Consider the following 25,172-nt stretch of genomic DNA (forward strand, 5'->3'; position numbering starts at 1 on the left):
GAGGTTTTCAAATAGCTGCAAAGCTAAATTCTCTGCTATATATTTGTAGAATAAATAGTTGGAGCCTTGGAAATAGCAGTAGGAATTGTATGCATAAGTTTTGTTTCAGATAAACCTTTAAAATGAATTTATATTATGTAATTTTCCCAGGAAGCAGAGAATTTATGACAGTGAGGTAAAGAAAAGCAGATGTAAGAATTCTAGTCCCAATTACAGAATTCTTAAATAGCACCAATTACTCATTTTTTTAATGCTGCACCTTTCTAAGCTCCACGGTTACTTCACCAGTCCAGAATACTTATACCAACTCCAAAGCAGTGAATATCTGTCACGGGCCTCATGGAGATCACTGCTCTGCACCTTGAGTGTGTAAAGTTGTTTGCTACCAATCCCATTAGACTGAGCTGCCACGTCCCACTGCTTCCCAGTTGAATGATTTCCATCTTCATTTCTTACAGTCACTCTGTTATTTAACCAATTTCCCAGACACCAATCAACATTAACTCTGTATTGAACACATTACAAGTTACACAACTTTTAGACAATGGTTTTATTGTGTAAAAAAACATTATATACAAGAAACGGTTGTGGACTGTTTATTGCAGTAGACTCACAATATTACAACACTTATGTACACATCTGCAAATAAATTTTAATTTGTTTGTGCAGCTGGATAATATAAAATGTGTGGCTATGAAATACATCTATTCAGAAATACTGCCGATGGACCGTCTCTTAGACTTGTTGAAGAGGTGATGGGCAGGTTCCAGAAGCCGAGTCCCTTCAAATACTTGAAGCCGAGACAGTGCAAGTAGTAATATTAAGATATTATACATCAGGGATTCGCATACTGGGAATTGAGATCCACATAGTTTCTTCACTGCTCGTCCTGTCTGCAAATATGTCAACCAAGAGCCAACCTCGTCTTCCTGCCTTATATAGTTTAACAGGAAACCGCCTTCTTGTGGTGATAAGAGCCTCCTCTATCACCACATTTGCAGGGTATGTCTGTGCCGTCTAGATAGTGAGTTAGCAGGAACCACAAAATCAGTTCTTATTGCTTCCTATACTGCAAACTGATCTCCCAATACTGGCTCAGTCATAAACTTTCTTTTTGCCATCTTTGGAAAACTGAGAATATAAGTTGGTGCAGTTATATCAATTTTATGCACTAAAAGAACTTCAGAAAATATTCAAGTCTCAAAACTTTTCAGGAGCCAAATTAAAACAATTAATGAAATTACAAATATTTCTCAAATTCAAACTTGGTCTTCTTGGTATATACAGGAGGCACGAGAATAGGTGTAGTGAAACCACGTATGCACAAGAATCACCACTACCACGTGTGACAATTACACTATAAACACAGTGACTCCTGTAGGCTTTCTGTACTTCACCACAACAGATGTCAGCGTGATAACACTATCTCAGTTTGCAGCTAATATTTCTATTTTTCTCTTTTCCACAATGCACAAATGGATAAAAATATAAAATAAGTGTTTAAACATTTAGCCCCTTCATTGCACCAGAGATCCAAACAATAATTCTCCGTCACTCCAATTTTCAGGGAACTAAATATACATCCGTCACTTGACAAACACATTGGGAAAGCCTCGCTGCATTTCAACACAGTTGCACAAAGGATGTCTGAAATACAGCAGCAACGAAGGTCAGTTGATTATGTAATTTGTCCGGGTAAATCATAGACAGTAGAGCATTTACACCAATACAGAAAGAAAAATGTATAAAAATGTTACCACAGGGATTAAAAAAAAATAATAATAAAGTCCTTTCAAATTAATGCAATTAAGCAATTTCTCAGGCACAACACAGAAGTCTTTTATTGTCCGTTGTTTGGACAGCAATAAAATCTATACAGGTGCAGAAACTGGAAACTTCAATGGGCAGTTTTGGCAACTAGGAAGGGTCTGTTTATGGCGGAAGCGTTGCAATACTGGAGACGTGGCAGGGAATTCTCTGTACTTCATGGAACATGGAAGAAAGACCAATAGAGTCCCAGAATCAACATCCAGTTCCTGATATTGCTGGTGGGCGATTGGTAAATTAGTCGTCAATAGTTGGCAGCCAGAATGCCTGCAGAAACAGGGACAGAAGAGACAATTAAGGACTAAAATACAAATGGTCACTTATGTAGATACAAGAAAGAAAATTACACACTTTGGTAGAACTTGCAGTTTAAAAAGTATATGTCCAACTGTGTGGATTCTATTTTACTCTGTTTACCCCTTAGAGTGTTTTTTTCCCCCCCAAATTACACACTGTACCTATCGAAGATATACTTAAATATCCTCTCCAGATACACTTCATACTGGCTGGTTTGGGAGACCCAATGGTAACTAGACTAATGTTAGTAGATTGGAATTGTAGACTCCAAATCTGCAGACATTGGTCCAATGATTTGTCTGGCACTGGATCTTTCACCCCATAGAGAACTACTGTTGGGCTAGAACAACAATTCCAACACAATAATATTAAGAAATGCATTACAGTAACATAAATGCAGATGAACGACTCCTAGCAAGGTGTTAGTGTCTGGGGTGATGGCAGATAAGTGGTCTCCAGATCTTTGTTCTGCTGGCCTCTCACTCAAACACGTAAGATGTTTTGAACTGTAAAAACCTGCTTCAGTGTCGGCCATTTTCCTGGAGACCAACTCTGCCCTAGAGACACACAATTCTAGACACTTGCAGGGAAATGAGAAATATAACATAATGCACCGCTGTTTATGTTATTCCAGGTTTATACTACACAATTCACCCTATTACCTGTAATTATATTTATGTATGTAATTATATGTATGTATGTATTGGAAATGCAAAGACAGTTGTCATCTTGTTTCAGCTGAACGCTCGGCTCAGTCAGATTTGAAGTTAGGCGTCAGCATGGGTAATTCACAATGCCTTTCAACAGCACTGGAGTGGTCAGGGTCGATCATTTAATCATAGTTTACCTGTCCTTGAGAAACCAGACATGGATAAGTAACTTAGCAGGCTAATATGTATTGTGTGGCTGGAAGCTAGCTATTGTTCACATGTCCACAGAGGTCATGTTAATCTGCTGTATATCCACATTCCTCCATGCAAATCAGATGGGAGTTAAGAATTTTGTATATTGAAGATCCAGACATTGTGTTCTTAGGTGTAACCACTCGATTTAATCAGTTCAGCCAGGTCATTGTGTATTATATTCTGGGCCACTTGAGATGCTCTGATATAGAAGGAAGCTGAACACACCCCTGCAGCCTGAGGCTATTCTGAGAGCATAAGAAGGGGCAACACAGAACAGTAGGGAGCATTCCATCTAGGAGGACCCTGGTGTACATAGCACCAGCACAAAGGACTCTGGGGCAGGTATTGTGGTGCTGCCGGAGGAAACCTTCTCAGGTCAGGGTGAGCCAGTATCCCAGGCTGGGGGACACAGGACTGTCTATCCAACGGTAACACTGCAGGAGGATCAGACTGAGGACTCCAGAGAAGCTGTGAAGGTGACTTTGGGGAGCTGACTACAAGAGGCTGTTGGAGGGTACACGCTACCATTTACCTTGCACACACAAACTGTCTATAGTGCGGTCAATAAAACTATACTCTGGATATATCATGGTCTGCCCGAGTGAGCTGAATCATACAGAGGGCAACCAGCGTCCCAGCTAAGGTGCTTTCCTCACAACACTTAAGATTTCAGTCTGGGATTAATTAAGGTTAAGTGGGAGAATGGAAAGCAGAGGAGGATTTTCAGTGGTCTGCTTGGTGTAAGTACCGCTGTTCCGCAGAGTGTCACCCTCACTTTCTATGACCACGTTATTATGATGGAGCTAAAACAACAAAATAGTCATTTAAAATATTTTATCTATGGATTCAGTGCTTTTGTACTAAACACATTACATTTAATAAAGGATAAACACTCCACAGTCACGGGAGTGGACTAAACCTCAATGTAGCTGGATAAACACTTTCCCGCCTATATAAACAAACATTGCGGGACCTACCAATGTCCCAGGCAGCAGAAATTAAATTGCAAGCAGACAAAACAACAACTCTATATTGCACTTCTATGTTTACCCAAAAAAACCCTAAAGCCTAAAACTTTTTGGCTTGCAGTCTCCTAAGTGATGGATCCCTCTGAACAGATGCAATCAGATATGGGAAATGTCTGTATTTTCTGTACCAGCTTCGATTTATCTCTTCAGATTGTGGGAAATGTGTTTTTGCTGTTTGCATTTTGGAATAAAGAAGGGTAGAGAAACTGGGGGATATTTAACATGTGGTTTTCTTCTCTGCTCAACTCATCAACAAGAGGATATTTGCAGCAATGCAAATTATTCCATATATTTACGTAATCCAAACTAATAACACGTTACGCAGAAACAGAGAATGGGAATCTCACTCACCATGTTGGAACAAGCACTTGCAAAGGTCATGAATTTGGGATTGAACTGTAAGCAGGTGATGGGTCCAGTGTGTTTCCCATCTAACACGGCCACTTTCATGCCGCTCTCGCCATTCCACACATGAATCTTTCCATCTTCTGACCCTGCACAGATACACAGATGATGAGAAGGACCCAAACCAAAGAGCCATAAAACAAGGGACAATATGATTATTGTTTATCTTACCGATCATAATGAACTGAGAATCTGGAGTAAATGAAGCTTCCAGTGTGACTCCTTTAGTATTGTTATAACCCTGTCGGAAGTGAATACATATTATAATCCCATTTACCAGCAGACATGTGATCCACTTACAGACTTAACACAAACTACTTACTCCAAAAGTGTGGAGTACGGCCCCTTTAAAGGCATCGACCAGCCGCAGGAAGCCGCCGTTGGTAGACAGCAGAATTAACTTTCCATCGTTGCTGAATTTGAGCGATGTCCACTCACAGCTCCGATCATAATTCATCTTAAAGGTGGCAAATGGGCCCTGCGATAAGGAATTCCAATACAAGACATTAATTTCTGAAATCCTAGTTTATAGGAGTTTAGCGTTAACTGTACCGAGGATGAGCAGTTTCTCCCGGTCCGTCCAACGCAGAACGCAATATGAGAAAATACATGGAGCAGCCCGGAGATCAGCGGGGGTCTACACTGATAATTGTTTAAGATTTTCGTTCATTGCATTGTGTGGAAAACAAGAAGAAACTGCTACATCCCGATCGACAACGGAGATCTCCAAACAGATGCTGAATGGGACTAGTGATCTTTTTGTGAACATACAGGCTGCAGATAGACCTACACAAAAAATACAAATATGTTTCTCTACTATTAACCTTTCCAAATGAAAATAGGATAATGCCAGTGATACACAGTGATATTTTCAACAAATCTGTCTGTTGTTGCCTCGTGTTCAGCTCCAAACCGAATGGAAGATTATCGGACATGATTGTAGATCTGGTTGGGTTGTGTTTGATGTGACCTGCTGACCGCCGTGGTCTAACCGTTTGGCACTCAGGATGCACATGACTAGGTCAGTTTCAAAGAAGCGGCATTCAAAGAGTTTACCTTACTTCTTATTAGCTACAACCATGGGCCTGGTGTATGTGGGCAGTGGGGTTTAAACGTGCATAGATAAAATAGAATAGATTATGGCTAAAACTGGCTGCACATTAGAATATTGCAACAAATCTTTGATCATTGCGGCACGTGGCCCTTGCAGCCACCCAACAACTGGTAATAGTCCGATAAAAATCAATTGGACGATTATCGGACATGTGGTCGGAGAAAGACCACTATCAGCCTGTGTGTGACCAGGGTTATTGTCCACGCAAACATTTAGATTAATTCAACCGACGTTACCTTATCAAAAGAGCGCAGATCATACAGCTTCACCATCTCTGAATTAACCCCTGCTGCAAATATAAGACCCTCGGGATCAAAGGAGCAGACTGGCTTTCCCTGCAGGTGCATCAAACCCTGTGTGGAGGAAGATGAATATCCTCAGGATGGTTTCTATAGGCCTTAACAATAGGTATGTATCAGGGAAGAGCGTTACTAACCTGACAACTGGGAGACCGAAGGTCCCATAATCTTATGGTTTTATCCAAGGACCCAGAAATAAATGCATCATCCACAGGAGACATAGACAATGCTACCACCCTGTAAAATATAATGGGAGTTACGATCCATGAAGAAACTGTTCTGGAGGTCACAGTACCAAGATACAAATATGGAGAACAATCTACACAACATAATACCTTTATCTAACCCTGGTTAAGACCGAATACAGGTGAAAAACTATTGTAAAAGAATCCATATTCTAAACAAGACGTGTACATATAAAGGGGCCTTTACACGCTGCACAGCGCAGTACGTAGGCACAAAACACCTGCAGACCCAGAACATTCAGATACTAATTAAGAATGGAGGAAAAACACAGTAGGAAAATGATCACAATCTCTCCAGGTCTGTGGTCATCGACCAATCACACTAATTGTGACCCATAGATCTGCCAATTTGGCAAAAGAATCAAACAGCTGGATCACTGCGACTTGGCCACATGAGTATACATAGATCTGACCACTTGGTGACAAGATGGAGTCACCTGTGTATGTTTGCATACAGTGAAGAAATGGTGTTATAAAGGTTCAGACTTCTACTTTTGGAGTTGATCTACTTTTTATAAATACATTAAAGACAAACACGGTTTAATTGGAGAACATGAACTCAATCCTGGATGACTGTTTTTAAGAGAAAAGCAAATAAAACAAATTGTACCTAAAGAAAATATATTTCAACTTCTCTTTACCCACTGGAACGGTGTTATATAATGTTATTACAGGCGGTTTCTCGGAGCAATACTAAAACATAACTGTACACGGGTACGTCAAACACTTTTATAGCTAGAAAACCGCTCAATTGCTCCATTGGCGATAGGTTGAAGCAATCAGAGAAGGCTCTTCATCCAATACATGGCAGCGCCCGAAAGCCAAATACACAACGTCAAAGCTTAATCGCTCCACTATAAGGGGAGGATGGTTCCCCTTCAACTGGAGACTTAGGAAGGCCAAGCTCTTCAAGGCAACATGTACTACCCTAAGTAACACTTTCAAAATGTCCGTCAATATAAATTACACCGTTACTAAATATCACAAATATTCCCGCACTACTATTTGCTGCCGTTACAGTTTTCTTTAACGCTCTTGGCTGCAACAAATTTACCCAATTAGAACATTTTCTTTCCTAAACCATTTTAATAAGACAACCCACTTATATTTCCAAAGTTTCTAGTTTTGAGCAACCCTTTTTAGCTCGAAAAATTAAAATAAATAACAGATTTGGATAACATATCTCAGTAGTCAAAGCCATCAGTTAGATTTTTAATGCATTGCTGTTTTTAACACTATGGGGCATATTCAATTAGCTACGGAGCATCTACAGAACGGTCACGAGGGCGCTCTGCGGCGATGTAACATTGCGGATTTCTCTTTGTTCCCCCATAGGTGAGAGATGGTTGTATATGATTTCCAGTGACTAATATATACTTATATTTTATTTAACTTTCACTCACCTTTTATTGTGGCCAGGGAAATAACGGATATATTTATTATCGTGCAGTGAGAGGTACCGGATAGTATCTGCAGAAAGACATATTTTAAAGCGATCAGCTGTATGTAACATAGAACAGATTTACATCTACACTTCCCATAACAAAACATATTTCAGTTACAATGTAAGAAAGTGAAGAAGTTACCAAACACCATGATACCAGGTCTGTTGATCCAGGAGCTCAGTGCCGTTTGTGCTGTGTCCTAGGCAAGGCAGTAGCCTGTACAGTTATCTCCAACCGCGGGTGGTGTCACAGACCCTTAAACTGTACAAACAACTACCTCAGCCCAGATCCAAGCGTTCCAACCGAAGACGTCTCCACGGTGCAAACCTACTGTGACACTGACAGAAGGGTAACCTACCACTGACAGTAATGTATATCACTGGCTGTAAACAGAAACACAATGAGGGCACAGGATGCTTAGGGTCAGGGAATATAATCTTTGACCAATAGAGAATGACATACCATCAATTTTGTTGGAACTATAGACCACGGTGTTTGCTGCATGTGTATATCGGATGAGATCAACACCGTACTTCTTACTGTATAACGTCCTCTTGGGTCTGTCAAAACATAACACAACATGAAGTGTGACAATACACTGACATAACCTGTAGCAATCAAAGGGGAAAATACATTAGTCGCCATTGTCTACAAAGACCTAACGATCCTGTTTTACAGTCGTTTCTTCCCCTAATTTATATCAACTAAAAGTGCAGCTATTCTCTGAATCTGAGGCGGGTACACAGTACCAGTTATTCAGTCCATTATCGGGCCAATCACATGATTAAAGACCGTTCGGCCCCAATATCGCATTGATTATCGTTCCGAAGCTCATGGTATGATTGGATGACTAAAAATCTCATTCATTGATGGAACGATGTTGCTCCAATCATGCAGTGTGTATGCACTCAGGACCAGTAGTGTCCATAGATCTCCATAGCGTGTGCAGAGTCACAATCTTTTCAGCTGATGACTACGATAGACGAGGAGCACAGATCTGAAGGTAATTCGTGTACAAACGTGTATAGTGTGTACACATGAATCGGCTGATTGGGACTTATTTTTTCTTCTCCAGTCATTGGTAAAATCGTTAATCATATAGCACTGGGAGACATTTTCTGTAGTGTGTACCTAGCGTTACATTTTCTGATGTCCAACCTACCTGGCCTCAGGTTCCCTCCTCTATATAACCAATGCACTTTCAACCAACTCACTCCTCAGACAACACCTTCTATTGTTTCCTTTCTCATAAGATCAGGGATTTCCAACTGGCAGCCAGATGTGGTCCTCCAAATATTTGTACGTTATATTCCCTGTCATCGTCCGATGTGCAAGAGCTAAACCTGCGATTCCTTCCGTGTACAGCACATGGTGCAAAAGTAGATAAAGATCCCAACGTGTGGTAAATGCAACGTGTCCTCCGCATAAAGGTCTTTGACATATAAAAGGTTTTACATTTGTAAAGATCTTGCAGGGCTCCTTTATCAAAACTCAGCGTCCTGCACGACCAAGAAACCTGAACAATACAGAACTTTCTATATTCTCCAAGAACTGGACAAGGAAGCGTATAAATACTATAAACCATTAATGTTGTATCATTGCTGGTCAACTGTTACAGCACAACCCTCGTTATGCCTTGTTCAGGTCTGCACTGATGATGTCTCTGCAACGCTTAACAATCATATCCATTTCATCCCTTCTCATCCTCTTGGACCTTTCTGTAGCCTTTGATACAGTCGATCACCCTCTTCTGTTTGACACCCTTCGATCCTTTAGCCTTTCTGACACTGTCCTCTCTTGATTCACGTCCCATCTCTCTAACTGCTCCTTCTCTGTCTCTTCCCGTAGGAGTCCTTCAGGGCTCCGTCCTTGGTCCTCTGCTCTTTTCTTTGTACACCTTTTCACTAGGTGATCTTATCAGCTCCTTCAGCATCCAGTACCACCTCTCTGCGGATGACACCCAAATCTACCTCTCATCTCCTGTCCCCTCCGCTTCTATCCTCAATAAGATGTCCTGCTGCCTCTCTGCCATTTCTTCCTGGATATCCCAACATTTCCTCAAACTCAAAATGGCCAAATCTGAACTCTCTAACCCCCTCCCCCCTCTAGAGAATCCGCCCCTCCCGCCCTCTGCATCACCATTGATTCTACCATCATCTCCTCTGCACCCCAAGTTTGTTGCCTTGGGGTCGCTTACTTCTACCTCTCTAAATCGCCTACATACAATCCCTTGCCCGATCCTGCCGCTTCCATCTCCGCAATATAGTCCAGATCAGACCCTTCCTCTCCACCAATACTCTCATCCACTCTCTCATTACCTCCTGGATTACTGCAACCTTCTCCTTACTGGCCTCCCCCACACCTGTCTCGCTCCACTACAGTCCGTACTGAACGCTGCAGCCCAACTTATCTTCCTTTCCCATCTGTCCTCATTTGCCCCCCCCTCCACTTCAGAATCCTCTTCAAACTCCATTGCTCCTTATCGCTCCAACCTCATCTCCACTCATACTCCTCCTCGCCCTCTATGATCATCCATGGACTGCTGCCACAACTTCTCACTCCCCCATACAAGATTTCTCCCGTGCTGCCCTCCTTCTCTGGAATGAACTCCCCCGTTCCATCAGACTTTTCCCGAGCCTGCCTAACTTCAAACACTCCCTCAAAGACCGTCTGTTCAGAATAGTCTAACCTTCCTCCATCTAACCCTCTTCACTATCCTTCTACATTTACCATACTTTACCTGCCCCTCACTTTTTCTCCCTACTCACGTTCATCTCTCCCCTTAAGAGTTCTCATTCCCTCTATCTCCAGTCAGTCTCCCCACTCACCTTTAGATTGTAAGCTCCCTTGAGCAGGGCCCTCTATCCTCATGTCCCTATTCCTCCTGTTTACCATTGTCCCAGGCTCTCCCTCGTTCCTCCTTTTCATCACTCGACTCCTGCTGCTGTCTCTCCATCTTTACCCTGATCCTGTTAGTGGCGCCCACAATAGTGGGCACAGGTTCAGCCACCTTTCTTCACTCCCCACTCTATCTGTGCACTGGTTGTCACTTTTACCTCTTTGCCTGTGCACATACTCTCTGCTGGGATTGTAATTTGTGTACATTATTTGTACTTCGTCTTTGTACTGCCTGTATGCTCTGTACCGTCGTCCCATGCTCTATGTACTGCACTGCCGACTCTTTGCGGCACCTCATAAATAAATGATAAGAATAATAGTATATGACCACCTCCATTGTAAATATTGGATAATTTTAGCAGTAATAATACTCACTTGCCCTCTTGGCAATCGTAGAGCACAATGGAGTCGTCGTCGCTGCTGGAAATCACCGTCTCTCCGCCGGGGCTGAAGTCGAAGCAGTTGATTTTATCAGAATTTTCCCGGAAAACTTTGGCCACGCGGAAGCTGCGCAGCACGTTGTCCGTTAGCTTCATGGCTGCCCTGGTGAAGACGGAGCGCCCCTGTGAGAAGGAGACGGGGCGTAGGCAGGAAGATGGAGGATATGGGGGTGTAAGTGGTAATGTTGGGGGGGGGGGGGGGCTGTGGTGGGGATCAGGGGGGCCAAGTTGGAAATATGGGGCCCTCAGGGAGAGGTAGAGGCCACAGGTGGAGGTATGAAGGTCACAGGGGGAGATATGGGGCCCTCAGGGAGAGGTAGGGGCCAGAGGTGGAGGTATGAAGGTCACAGGGGGAGATATGGGGCCCTCAGGGAGAGGTAGGGGCCACAGGTGGAGGTATGAAGGTCACAGGGGGAGATAGGGGGGCAGGGAGAGATATTAGGGTCACAGGGGTTGATGAGGGTCACAGGGGGAGATATGGGTCCCTCAGTGAGAGGTATTGGCCACAGGTGGAGGTATGGAGGTCACAGGGGGAGATATGGGGGCAGGGAGAGATATTAGGGGGGCAGGGAGAGATATTAGGGTCACAGGGGTTGATGGGGGTCACAGGGGGATATATAGGCTGTAGGGAACCGGTTGATCAGCAATAACGGCGGTTATTCCGGGTACACCAGCCCCCGGGGCTGACAGGCTGGGTGTGGTTACGACTCTCCGACGGGCTGAGAGGTTCCGGGTAACGGGCGAGTCGGGCGGTGATGCCTGGTGGCTCCGGGCCCCTGGCCCAGCTGTCTCCGGCGCTGCTCTCAGATTTGGCGCCCGTTCCCCGCTCTCATTGTCTCCGCCATGTTGTCGCAGAGTCGGAGGGAGACATCGCGTCGACGGAACGCGCAAGAAAATCCGGCTTTGCTATTGGTCGCCGGGCCCGGTGGCGTCACGCGCGCCGGCCATGTTGTGCGTGGCGCGCTGCTGGAATGTTCGGACGTGCAGGCCACGATGATCGCTGTGACCCGCTGTGGCCGCCATATTGTGTGTGGCATGTTCACTGCTGGCTGTCACTGTGAGTTTTCTGCATTATATTGTGTTTTATGTATATTATCAGGTCATGAAATCCTCCAGAACTGAGAACAGGGACCTCAGAGGAGGAACAGTCTGTATTACTGTTATTATTCCAACATTTTCTGCCAACCTATCTCCTTTTCACAGTGAGTTGATACCTTAGTTCTGCTTTTTACACTTGTTTTCCACCTAGGTATATAACCAGCATGTTTAGTGACACACTGTTATATACCTGCCATGCTGCGCCACTTCACGGTGTGATGCCATGCTGCGCCACTTCACGGTGTGATGCCATGCTGAGCCACTTCACGGTGTGATGCCATGCTGCACCACTTCACGGTGTGATGCCATGCTGAGCCACTTCACGGTGCGATGCCATGCTGCGCCACTTCACGGTGCGATGCCATGCTGCGCCACTTCACGGTGTGATGCCATGCTGAGCCACTTCACGGTGTGATGCCATGCTGAGCCACTTCACGGTGTGATGCCATGCTGCGCCACTTCAAGGTGTGATGCCATGCGGAGCCACTTCACGGTGTAATGCCATGCGGAGCCACTTCACGGTGTGATGCCATGCTGCGCCACTTCACGGTGTGATGCCATGCTGAGCCACTTCACGGTGTGATGCCATGCGGAGCCACTTCACGGTGTGATGCCATGCGGAGCCACTTCACGGTGTGATGCCATGCTGCGCCACTTCACGGTGTGATGCCATGCGGAGCCACTTCAAGGTGTGATGCCATGCTGAGCCACTTCACGGTGTGATGCCATGCTGCGCCACTTCAAGGTGTGATGCCATGCTGAGCCACTTCACGGTGTGATGCCATGCTGAGCCACTTCACGGTGTGATGCCATGCGGAGCCACTTCACGGTGTGATGCCATGCGGAGCCACTTCACGGTGTGATGCCATGCGGAGCCACTTCACGGTGTGATGCCATGCGGAGCCACTTCAAGGTGTGATGCCATGCGGAGCCGTCTTTTCCCACTCATTCCACAAACGATGCAAATAACCCGGACTGCATACAGGCCAGATAGTTACAATTAGAAGACAAATGAGAAGAGCTGGAGCAAAATCGCATCAGATTGTGACATGAATCCACTTGTAATTTATGTTATTATTAAGATTACCAATTTGCCCAAGTAAAGCCGTATAGCCACTGGCGTTTATTTTAACGCTGACAAAAACACAGGTGATGTAGTGGTGACCAGCAGTTGACCCCAATGAAAGTAAATAGAGAAAGCAGCTTCCAAGAGGTGCAGCCACACCACAAATGCTCTTGTCCGCAAGCGCAGGTGGGTATTGGAGCCTTTAGGTTCCATCCCTGTACATGCTTCTACTAGTGTTAAAAGCTCTAGAAAGAGCATGATTTTATACACTAGTGGGTAAGGGGAGCAGTGTAGCTTAAGACTATATTCTCTACTACACACACACACAAGATGATTTGTCAGAATCCAATGAACCTAGCAGAATGTGTCTGGGGTGTGGGAGGAATCCCAGGTAAACACGGGGAGAACATACAAACTCCACACAGATAGGGCTCTCCAAGGTCATACTGCTAGCGCTGTCTGTATTTCCCGGGCAAATGTTACAATGAGAAACATATATGTGAGGAAACCACACTACATGAAGTGGAGAAACGCGTTGGGTACTGTGATTCAATTAAACTTCATATCTATATCTGAACAAGATGTTAGTGTTTTCCTGATTTATTGCAAAAAAACTAAAATCAATACCAAGGAAGAAGTTTGTGTCTGCTATTTTCGGTGATTGGAACAACAAACCTCAGTGTATGCTGACAAGCTGCAAAATCATTTGCGTAAACTTCCGAGCCACGGGGAGCTGCGAGTACAATCAGATGCGGTCGGATGGGTAAGCTGTCACATGCATATTTCCGATTAGGACTCAATCATATGGGTAATGAATGATGTGTGTTACATGCATGTTTCAGGTGTACATGTGATCTCTACGGGATCCCAGCCATGGCTGCTTGTGGCTGTTATTACAGCACAGAACAGTGAGCGGTCTTTTCTCAGGTTTAGTATTTCTGTGATGATAAACTATTTATTTTAGATGATTTCGTCTGAACAAGTTTGAGCCATCATGGCGGCTGCTTTGGTAAATTCAGGGGTAACTGTTGCTATTTGTATAGACAGAGAAACAGAAATGAACGTCCTACATACTAGGACTGTGGGACTTCAGCTGTAACCATTTCTCTTCCTGCCTCTCTCTAGTGTCAGACAAGCGCTTTTTAACTCTGCGGTTATCTGAGTAGGAGAGAACAGTTGTCACGGGCACTAGGAGTTCTGCCCAGGATTCACCAGTTGATAATGCTTACCAGAGGGGCGGGGTTTACACAGCGGTCCTCTGGCAGTAGGGTGAATAGTAGGAACGTATATAACAGCAGATGGAGAGATGATGCCAATGGAATAGATGAGAGTCAGAGACTTGCAGCTATACTGGTAGGAGAGTCAGCGACTTGCAGCTGTACTGGTAGGAGAGTAGAGTGGACGTGAACAGGTGCAGGTAGGTAGCGGGGAAGTCAGTGGTCTGCGTATAGCAATTTGTACCACTGCTGTGAAGGGAAGACTTGTCCAGGTGTAGGTAGGTAGCGGGAGAGTCAGTGGTCTGCGTATAGCAAGTTGTACCACTGCTGTGATGAGGTGAGGACTTGTCCAGGTGCGGATAAGTGGAGGAGTGATAAGAGTATAACTGTATAAATACAATTGGAGAGCAGAGGAGCTAGTCCCAAACAGATATGCAGCGTCACAGCTAATAGTCTATAGCGGGTATGTATACCGTTGCTGAGTAGAGAGGCTTGTCCAAAGCGGATATGCAGGATAACAACTGATAGTCAATAACAAGTATGCATATCGCTGCTGAGTAGAGAAGCCTGTTCAAACTGATATGCAGCGTAACGGCTAATAGTCTATAGCGGGTATGGATACCGCTGCTGAGTAGAGAAGCTTGTCCAAAGCGGATATGCAGGATAACAGCTGATAGTCAATAACAAGTATGCATACCGCTGCTGAGTAGAGAAGCTTGTTCAACGAGGATATGCAGGCACAGCAGGAGAGCTGAGAGACTGTAGCGGGTATGGGAACCGCAGGTGAGCAGAGCAGGTAATCCAGCAGACAGCTGAAGACACGAGCAGGACACAGGAGTCAGTAGCGGGTATGGGAACCGCCGATGAGCAGAGCAGGTAATCCAGCAGACAGGTGAAGACACGAGCAGGACACAGGAGTCAGTAGCGGGTATGGGAACCGCCGATGAGCAGAGCAGGTAATCCAGCAGACAGCTGAAGACACGAGCAGAAGAACTAGGAGTCAGTAGCGGGTATGGGAACCGCAGGTGAGCAGAGCAGGTAATCCAGCAGACAGCTGAAGACACGAGCAGGACACAGGAGTCAGTAGCGGATATGGGAACCGCCGATGAGCAGAGCAGGTAATCCAGCAGGAAACTGAAGATACGAACAGGACACAGGAGACACCTTCAGAGACTCAAGATCAGACAACGATACCATGGCCACAGGTGCCTTAAATAGGGAGAGGTGATTGATCCACCAATTAGGTTAAAAGCAAGGTCATAAGAGTTCATGGATGCTGCGCATCAAGATGGCGGACGGCCGCGGCTCAGGACAGGCGCCGGCAGGAAGGATAGAGAACCACGCACCAGCGCAGAGGCACTCACGGTCCGGTGAGTGACAACAGTGTTATAAAGTGATGGTACTCTCAGTTAGTGTCACATGAAGGTGAACAGAGAACTCTGTTCCCTATCACACCACAGCGATGCTGCAGACAAAGAGACTTCATGGTCATAAATCACTGACTTCTAAACTGCTCATCCGACAATCACTGGTCAGGAGAGGCCACTGTCTCTCTGGATTCTTACATCCCACCCCTTAGCTTTCCCAGAATACTGTTAACTCTTTCTTCATCTCCTTTATTGCAATCAGACTGTCTGTTTTAGGTTTATCATGGTATTTCCTGTGCGTGCATCAATGATATTTTGCATCTCATGTACTCTGGGCCTGGAGAGAAATTAAATTCCTGCCTTGTTGTACTGTGAAAAAGTTCTACAACCTGACAAATACAAAGAGCAGCCCCCCCCCCCCCCCCCCCCCGTGTCTAGTCAGCTCTCTGATCATTTATATACCAGCTGCGTATGTTTAGGTGTTTCTGCAGAAAACGTGACTGTCCCATCAACACTCGCACAAGGCTCAATAACATCTCCAATTATTCTCAATCTATGGTTGTAAAGCAGCGACTATTTAATGGTTGTCATGCTACAGCACATTTCAGGAAAGCAAGGCTCATAGACTTTATAGCCCTGGTCCCGCTCTACCAATTCCATTGGACTTTGATTTAAATGGTGCATTATCCAGTTGTTCAATGTGGCTTAATACTGTACATGTGTTTTACAGTTGTATCACGAATGTTGCTTAATATTGTGAATATACAGTGTGCCAATGTTGTGATGTATTTCTAAGGTCATTGTTAACACAGTTACATACTTGACAATATTTATTTAATATTTGGCTGGTATAAGTCACAAGTTTAAATGGTAAAAAGTGCCATTTGCAATCTGCAAGTAGATATAGTCTAGACGTATTGATTTTCTATGAGGAAGGCACAATTGTGTTAAGATTGTAATCTGTAATTTATGTTGATATCTAATGTAAATGTATCACTGAGTGAGGAATGTCACAGGTTATGAGGATAAGCCTTGGAGGCCAGACTATGAAAGATATGGGTAATAGACTATTCTCCACAGTCTTTGCACCTCTAGCTGTAGGTTAATTAGGCTATTGTGAGCAGTCTGTGATTCTATTCTCTCGGACAAGGTGTAAATCAAGTAACCTTCTTCTCCCTGTGATATGTTAATTATGTCACTGCACAACATGTTATACAGTGTGTGTATTGAAGGGAGGTCATGTATTTGCTCGGGGAGGTGAGGTCCGCATAAAAGGAAGAAGTGAAGTTAATGTTAGGTAGTAAGTAAGTTCTAGAGCGCTGGAACGAGGAGCATCTGATACAATGGGGGGAGACGCTGGTCAGCACAGCGCGAGGGACTCGTGTATTAGGGATACTAAGCAGGAATCTAAGCTCGTTAGTACGGAGTGCCTTTGATGTCGGTGCTTTGTGTGAGCCGACATCCCAAGCCGGGAGACACGGGCGGTTATCGGTGTTAAATCGCAGAAGCTCTGTGCCATGTATGAAGTGAAGCTACCAGGGATCTTGCCCTTACATACCCAGAGACACTGAACTGCCATCTGCAGAACGCTGGCACCCATGTGGCTATCATGTATCGTACGTTTGGAAACTTGCTGTTTGCTGTGCTGTGTTAAAGTACAGCTTCAGTACTAATAATCCTGCACCTGGTATCAGTCTGAGTCATCTAATGACCCCTATCCCCACACCAAGGTATTACCTTACCAGTAACGCTGGTAGCGGCCACTTGCTAATCATTAATATAACAGTGAAAAGTTTTGGCCTTCGGGATGGTAAACAAATAGTGGACTTTAGACGCTGGGAATAAGCTGCTCGGCTTCCAGGCTTCTGTGAGAGACGGATCCTGTTATTCTGTGTCCAGATCTTGAAGATGAAGTGTCAGGAAGAAGAGATCAGACAGGAAGGTAAAGGTTTGGAGGTTTGGATATAGGGGGGACAACCCCCCAAGGCTTCTGCCTCTACTCTGGAACTACGCCCGGTACCACATTCTGCATGGTCGCTGCTTCTGGTAGCAAAGAGCGGATCCTGAGAACCCACCACTATCAGGAGACCTGCTAGATCACATGAACCCCAGACCCCACTTAAGTAATCTGGGATCGGGTTTCCCTTAAAATGTTCCACTGAATCTTCAGTTTATGATGGAGTTATACTTAAAGATTGCATGCTACAAAGGTAAAACATAAGAGGTATTAATCCCAGTGGGCACATGTATAGCTCCAGTGCCTCGTTCTGTTGGATCTATGGCTCTCAGCAGACATATGACCACCAGTAGTTTTCCATTATCTGATGGTATTACCGTTTATTAATAGTTATTATAACAGGCTGCCTATAAATAGCTGATTCTTATTGCAGGCATCTAACGGTCCCCTATGGCCAGGATATCACGTGTTCTAAACCTAGGACGTGTCCTCTCCTGTCGATCACACGGAGCCGTCAGGACCATGGCCTCCCTACAGGAAGACGCGCACCGTATATTTTGGAGCGCAGTATCGTCCGTCCTACCTCCCCGCATGCTGCGGCGGGCCCTGGCTGTGAGGGATACTGCCGGCTCCTCCGTCCTGGAGTGTGGTGGGAAGGAGATTACTCTGGACAAGAATCTCTACCTGGTGGGGTTCGGAAAAGCAGTTCTGGGAATGGCCGCGGCCGTGGAGCAGATTGTTGGGAAGCACTTGGTGGAGGGGGTGATCAGTATACCCCGGGGGATGGAGGAGAGCCTAAAACAAGCCGGAAGGAGGTAGTGTCCCAACCCCTGAAGTACCTTTCACTTCATGTATTCTGTTTAGCTCACAAATACCTCCAAAAACGTTAATTGTCCTTTAAAAACTATTTCAAAATGAGGCCTAACAACTTCAAATTCAATAGAAATGTGTTATTGTGGTAAACACATGACCCAAAGTCTTTGTTCCTGTCAATGGCGGGGGGCTATTGATGGGCATACGGCCTATCAATTCCAAGGAATGGGTGACATCACCGAGGTATGAATCGATTGGCTGCATTCTCATGAATATTGGTTCAGCTCACAAAATGGCTGCCTCCACAGTAGAGCGGTTACTATGGATACCCTACATTAAAATCTGTTCCCCAAGTAATTGTATAGGAGGGATTCTTACTATTCTGTAGTAAAGTTTAGAAAAACGTCTTCTGTGGTGGTTGCAGGGATATGCTGCTGTCTCCGGGGTCCCGGGTACGCGTCATGGAAGGAGCCGCAAACAATATGGCGGATGAGGCAGCTCTGAGAGCCGCTGGGGAAATACGGAAGCTGGCTGAGAAGCTGGAGGAGAGACATTTACTGCTGGTGCTGATCTCAGGTGAGACAAGGAGCAAAGCCGGTTATCACTGGGGTCTGGGGGGGTCTGATGTATAATAATATGGACTGTACACCGAGGGGATAGGTTGGGTAATGGAGGTGGAAAGGTCACATATTTGATAGAGGAAACGAGTGATGGCTCTTAATACAAAAGAGAGCAGTATGATCTGGTGGTAGGACAGTGTGGTCTGCTCGTGGTATGGATGGAGTGGGTATCGTTTGGGCTTCAGTTCGATTGGCAGCAATAATGTAGGTCTCTAACCCAACCTCTAACTCTAGTCCCCAATTCTTAATCCCAGTTACTATCCCCCATCACTAACCCCAGTCCCCAAGTTCTGATCCAGTCTCTAACTTCAGCCACCCATCCGCTAACCCTAGTCCCCAATTTCTAACCTAGATCCATATACCCAATTCCAAATCCCAGTTACTATCCCCCAACCGCTATCCCCAATTTCTAACCTAACTCCAATCCCTTATTGTTGTCCCCAATTCCTACCCTCAATCTTTAACCATAGTCCCAGTTGTGAGTCGCTGGATCAGTTTTAGGCTGTTTATTCTTGGGAAAAGGAGGACGATCCGCACCAGAATTATCTCATCTACATTCTCTCCAAGCAATATGTCCCAAAAAGAGAGATCTATTAGGGTGTCTTCTAGAATAGCGATGATCCGTAAAAGACCGAAGATTCTAATAATGGAGGCACAATAAATTGTAGTAATGGATAAATCAGGTATTCCCAGGCGCAAATGTATAAAAGATAATGACAATGTTAGTGTGTTGTGAACAATCGGCTTGATGCCTGATTTATTGTTCACAGTAAAATGACCAGTATTTAGTGTGCTGGTGCATGAAGACCGATGTAAGGTGTTTAAGACACAGAGAGTCTGTGGCTAATGCAAAACTATGTATCTAATGCACAAGAGGATAAAACAAAACCAAAAACAGAAACAGAGATAACTGAATAGCTGTTCCAGATATTGAGGTACACTCCAGAGCCTTGTGCCAATGAGTCCAATAGTCCTTAAGACTGTATGTGGATTAATTCAATACACAAAGGTTGCACTGGGATTTCATTAGTATAGACAGTAAGTGTGATCATGTGCAGTGAGTTCATACACTTACTGTAGGACAGTAGTGTTGAGTAGCCACTAGCCTAGATTCGGAGATTTCGCCCAGAACAGTCCTGGTCCGGATTCTGGGTGTCAGCGTGCAGCTGGACCGCTTTCCCGGGTCTTCCAGTGGAGCGTTGTGAAGTCTTGGCCGACCGCCCCTCCTCTCTGTACAGCTGGATGTCCGCGTCTCTGAGTTGCCACGGGTAATGTGCATGCGCAGAGGCGCGATTTCAGTGTAGTGTAGAATACAGAACGATGATGCTCATGAGCTTAGAAATGCATGTTGTACATCAACCTACGCGTTTCGCCCACGTGGGGCTTCGTCAGGGAGAGTATGGATGTATTAATAAATTGTGATTTCATGTTTCAAAAACTAATGACATACTATTAACTATATAAATGCCACAGAATTAAATCACCAGCTATAGGACCTATGAGGGTCAATTTAAATATTGAGGAGTACGGACATTAATTATTGTTACAATAACAGAAAAAATGACGAATGACTATAGAGGGACATCAGAGGAACTGTGGGGGAATCTCTTATCCCTCTGTGTTTTTGATCTGTATCACATAGTACTATTACTTCACCAATTTTAATATTTCGTTTCTTTAAATACAGATATGTCCTACTCCATTGGTTTATTTTATATTGTGAAATAAATATATTTTTTTAGAATAAAAATAACCATATTATTGCATCTTTGTACAAGTAATATATAGATTTAATGTGTCTCCATTATTAGATTGATGATGTGTATTTGTAGCAGTAATGTGGGACAGGTCTCCTTACAGCTGTTTCCTGGTCTCAGGTGGGGGCTCAGCCCTCCTCCCAGCACCCGTGCCCCCCCTTACCCTGCAGGACAAGCAGACAATAACCCAGCAGCTGGCTCTGAGAGGAGCCACCATCCAGGAGCTGAACACCCTGCGGAGGGCACTGTCACAGCTGAAGGGGGGAGGACTGGCGAGGGCAGCGTACCCAGCACAGGTCAGTGTAATGGGCAGAGCCTCTCTCACTGTATGGTAATACCATGTAACACCAGGGACAGCCGCTCGTACCGGGATTACAGGCAGATAATGTGCTTTCATTAAAGTGTCCCCCTACACAGAGGAGGGCAAGACGTCTGATGCTCACTGCACCTCTACTGGCACCTAGAGTAAGAAGATGGCGCCATTTTCGGAGCAGCAACGGTGTGTATGGGCAGAGGGGCAAACCAGGAGGGGGGACGGTTGGTACGGAGTAGTGCAATAACAAGATTTATTGTTAAACTCCGTCCTGATCCAACCAAACACGCCAACTTTCCACCTAATCCTACCCACCGTATTGCTAAACTTCGCCCGCGTCAGTGTAAGCCCCACCGCTTTTTAGATCCGTAAATCTGGACACTTAGGAGGTATGAGAGTGGTACAAACCTACTGAAGACTATAGGGGGAATTCAATTAGCTGCGAGGTGTCTCAGAACGCCCGCGAGACGCCCAACGTGGCAGAGATTGACAGAAATCTCTGCTCATTTTTCCTCTCGTTATCTGTTTTGCCATCACACTGACACAGTTTCTGTCTTATCCAGGTGGTCAGTCTGATCCTGTCCGATGTGATTGGCGATGACCTGGACGTCATTGCGAGTGGCCCCACCGTCTGCAGCTCGCACAGCGCAGAAGACTGTCTGCAGATAATGAGTAAATACGGTCTGAGAGACTCCATGTCGGAGGCAGTAGTAGAAGTGTTGCGCTCCAGGCCACTGATGGAATCTCCTGACCATTTCAGCCATGTCCACAACATCCTTATTGGCTCCAACTTCATCGCACTGCGTGAGGCGGAGCAGGAAGCTAAGAAGTTGGGTTATTTTACCCTGCTCCTCTCCACGGCCATCAGTGGGGACGTGAGATATGTCTCCCATTTTTATGCCGTCCTCGCCAAAGTCATCTGCTCTATCCTGATGTCCAGTCCTCAGCAGCAGGAGCTGGAACAGGAGGTCCTAGCGTTGGCCTCCACGATGGCGGTTTCTGGCCTTAACCTTGCTGACCGCTTGCAGGAGTTGAAACTGACTGGGAGCGTGGATTCCATCTGTGTCCTTTTCGGAGGTGAGACCACAGTTCAGGTGCAGGGAAAGGGTAAGGGAGGGAGGAACCAAGAGATGGCGTTACGAGTGGCTGCGGAGTGGCATCAATCTCAGGCCAGCATGCAGGGCTGTCAGGTAATGTTCCTGAGTGGGGGCACAGACGGGCAGGACGGTCCCACCGAGGCCACGGGTGCTTTCGTCTACCCACAGCTGATGACAAATGCTCTGGAACGTGGCCTGGATGCCGAACACTCGCTTTATCTCAGCGATTCCAATGGGTTCTTCAGTCGCTTCCAAAACGGGAAATATCTTCTGGTCACTGGACTTACTGGGACCAACGTGATGGATGTACAGATGCTGCTGGTACGGAGACAGCTGTAAGACAGAGAGAGAATATTTACAGTGATAAAATCTCAACTTGAAGAGACATAAACCAACTTAGATAAATAAAATGGCAGAATCCGTATAATAATTCTTATAAGAAACCGTTCATTCCAAAAAATACATATAGCATTAATTACAAACTGATTAAACATCTTTAACTGTCAATACAACCTAATATACCATATAAACAGATCATTGATATTTAAATAACCGGGGAAAGCAGCTCAATATGCAGATACAAATCCTGTTTACTTATCTTGAGGAAATATTAATCCCAGTTCAATAACCAGAACGATATAGTCCTCCGTAGATAATCAGCAATGAATTCATATAAATTCTTCTTAAATAAGGACTGCGCTTATAGCTGGTCCCAATATCAGCCTGCGGTCGACAGGAGTGGAATGGAGTGCCCAGTGAGTGTTATCCGCAGTCTTAGCTAATCGAGTGGTGCCAGAATAGGATCAGAGGCTACTAGTTACCGCATGGTGATCACTGGATACTTGTTAGTCTAACTTCTGCTCTATTAAATAGAGGAAATCGTTCCACCCTCTGCAAAACAAACATTTCATGTATTTAAATAATATACTTTAAAAAAATGTGACCTTTTTAGTAGATTGTTTTCATTTTATGTGGTGTCATTTTTCATTGTCATTTGTTTATTTAATAAAAAGTCATTCCTTTGGTATTCTGTACATATATATTCTTACATATAAGGCTGTGAGCCGCTGCCAGGAACCAACAAGAAACTCCTCTCGTCTGTATCCGACGAGGATTTTGCTCTTGGTAAAGTTGAAGAAACGATCGAGTGGTTTCAGATTGTCTTATTCTGTTCCCGCTGCACCATCTCCTGTGTTTATATTGCTCATTTAAATATTGCTATATTTAAATGCATTACACTGCTTATATTTGGTTTGAGTCCACCTTAATATGTATATCTCTTGTTTTCCTGAGAGGTTTGAGCCCCTCTGTAAAGACTGTAGCTGAGCCAATATAAGGCTTATTATAATCTCACATTGCACAGGTATGGAGTCCGGGATAGCGTCAGGTCTCCACATAACAGAGATGACTTTGTCGCTGGGGGCGGAGCTTCCTATCTTGGCCAAGTTCATTTATGTTGCTGTTTTGTGTTCTCTATTATATTTAATTTAAAAACACAAACCAGCATGTGCAAAAATATTTCTGATCTAAAACAGTATTAAATAGACAGTAATAAGCGTTTTCTTTTATTCACATATATCTATGGCTAATAAATTGCTATGTTCAGATTTACATACTGTAATCATAATAAAATTTGTTTTGTTTGCAAACTGCACCTCAGATGAAGTCACCTATGTTATAACTCGTGTACAAGAAACAGTATACCAAAATATGAACTGAGCAGCCTGAGGATCATCAGAAGGAAATCTTTGTGTGACCACCGCCTGACATGCAGCCCTGTATATAATATAAAGAGAGGGATAAGGAAGCTGCAATCGATCAACTGGTGTCAAATAAACAAATAAAAGAAAAAGAAGAGTTTATATTGAGTTAAGCTCAGCAATCACACATTATACAACACATTCATGTCATATATAATAATATATAAGGTTACGACCGCTCTTTCGCTGATCAGGAGCCAACACCACATCGCGTTTCAGAATGAGGACTCCCGTCTACAGGCAGCGGGTATCATGCAGGGGTACAGCCCTAAATACTGATGTGATCATGGGACAGTTACAAAGCAGATGTTAAAACATTTAAAATAAGTATATAACATATTTACAATCCATAGTAATAACGTCAAATATATAAATAAGATATACAGAAGACAATCTTTATATACAGTCTCATCTATATAGCGCCACCAATTCCGCAGCTTACATCAGTCCCTGCCCCAGTGGAGCTTACAGTCTAAATCCCCCAACATACACACACAGAGAGAGAGATAGACTAGGGTCAATTTAGTAGCAGTCAACCTACCAGTATGTTTTTGGAGTACAGGAGGAAACCCACGCAAACACGGGGAGAACAAACAAACTACACATATAAAGCCATGGTTGGGAATCAAACTCATGACCCCAGTGCAGGCTTACTTTAGCTCATTTGCTGCTTGTCTGGATCCTGGAATGTTGGGGGTCCTATTTGGAAAAAAAATGTGTGCATAAAATTTAGAAAACTCCAAACAGTCCCGGTGTTAAATTAATAGCACCCACATTTTATAATTAGGTCTCCCTCCATCCGCCGCATTAAAATAATAATATTCACATTTGCTAAATAGATCTGTTTCCCTCCAACCAACCCTGACATTAGATAGCAAACACATTTAATATATAAACTTATTTCCCTCCCTCCAAACAGCCCCACCAATAAATTAAATCAACCCCCCACACACAAATTAGCACCCATTAAATAACTAGCCCCCTCCTGCACGCCACCATTAAATAGCCTACCTCCCACACTAAATTAAGACCTCCCTTCCCTCACACATTCTGCCTTGTTCAGGACAATAGTCCCAGTAACTGGGAATAATGCACCATGTGCACCTCCATACACTGAGCTCTGCAGCCAGACAGATGCACTGTGCAGGGACAGGAGGAATGGAAAGAGGGACTGCGGAATGTGTGTCTATAAAGACAGGGACTG

General features: G+C 44.5%; 2 protein-coding genes across 3 annotated transcripts; one reads left to right on the forward strand and one right to left on the reverse strand.

Moving 5' to 3' along the window:
* Positions 1-531: 531 nt before the first annotated feature.
* WDR82 (WD repeat domain 82) lies at positions 532-11,406 on the reverse strand. Its single transcript, XM_075183798.1, has 9 exons — positions 10,839-11,406; positions 8,028-8,125; positions 7,524-7,590; positions 6,013-6,112; positions 5,813-5,929; positions 4,785-4,940; positions 4,634-4,703; positions 4,409-4,551; positions 532-2,094 (listed from the first exon to the last, which is right to left on the reverse strand). The coding sequence occupies exons 1-9, from the start codon at positions 10,997-10,999 to the stop codon at positions 2,065-2,067; spliced, it is 942 nt and encodes a 313-aa protein (XP_075039899.1). The 5' UTR covers positions 11,000-11,406; the 3' UTR covers positions 532-2,064.
* Positions 11,407-11,938: 532 nt separating this feature from the next.
* On the forward strand, positions 11,939-23,231 carry GLYCTK (glycerate kinase). Of its 2 annotated transcripts, none has more exons than XM_075183800.1 (5): positions 11,939-11,960; positions 18,042-18,423; positions 18,846-18,997; positions 20,919-21,094; positions 21,675-23,231. In XM_075183800.1, the coding sequence occupies exons 2-5, from the start codon at positions 18,059-18,061 to the stop codon at positions 22,545-22,547; spliced, it is 1,566 nt and encodes a 521-aa protein (XP_075039901.1). In that variant the 5' UTR covers positions 11,939-11,960; positions 18,042-18,058; the 3' UTR covers positions 22,548-23,231. The 2 variants fall into 2 exon arrangements, with proteins under 2 accessions (XP_075039901.1, XP_075039902.1); XM_075183801.1 differs by lacking the exon at positions 11,939-11,960 and adding an exon at positions 17,100-17,779 and having other exon boundaries at positions 18,051-18,423.
* The last annotated feature ends 1,941 nt before the right edge of the window (positions 23,232-25,172 follow it).

This window comes from Mixophyes fleayi, chromosome 8 (assembly GCF_038048845.1).
Source record: "Mixophyes fleayi isolate aMixFle1 chromosome 8, aMixFle1.hap1, whole genome shotgun sequence".
Taxonomy (NCBI): domain Eukaryota; kingdom Metazoa; phylum Chordata; class Amphibia; order Anura; family Limnodynastidae; genus Mixophyes; species Mixophyes fleayi.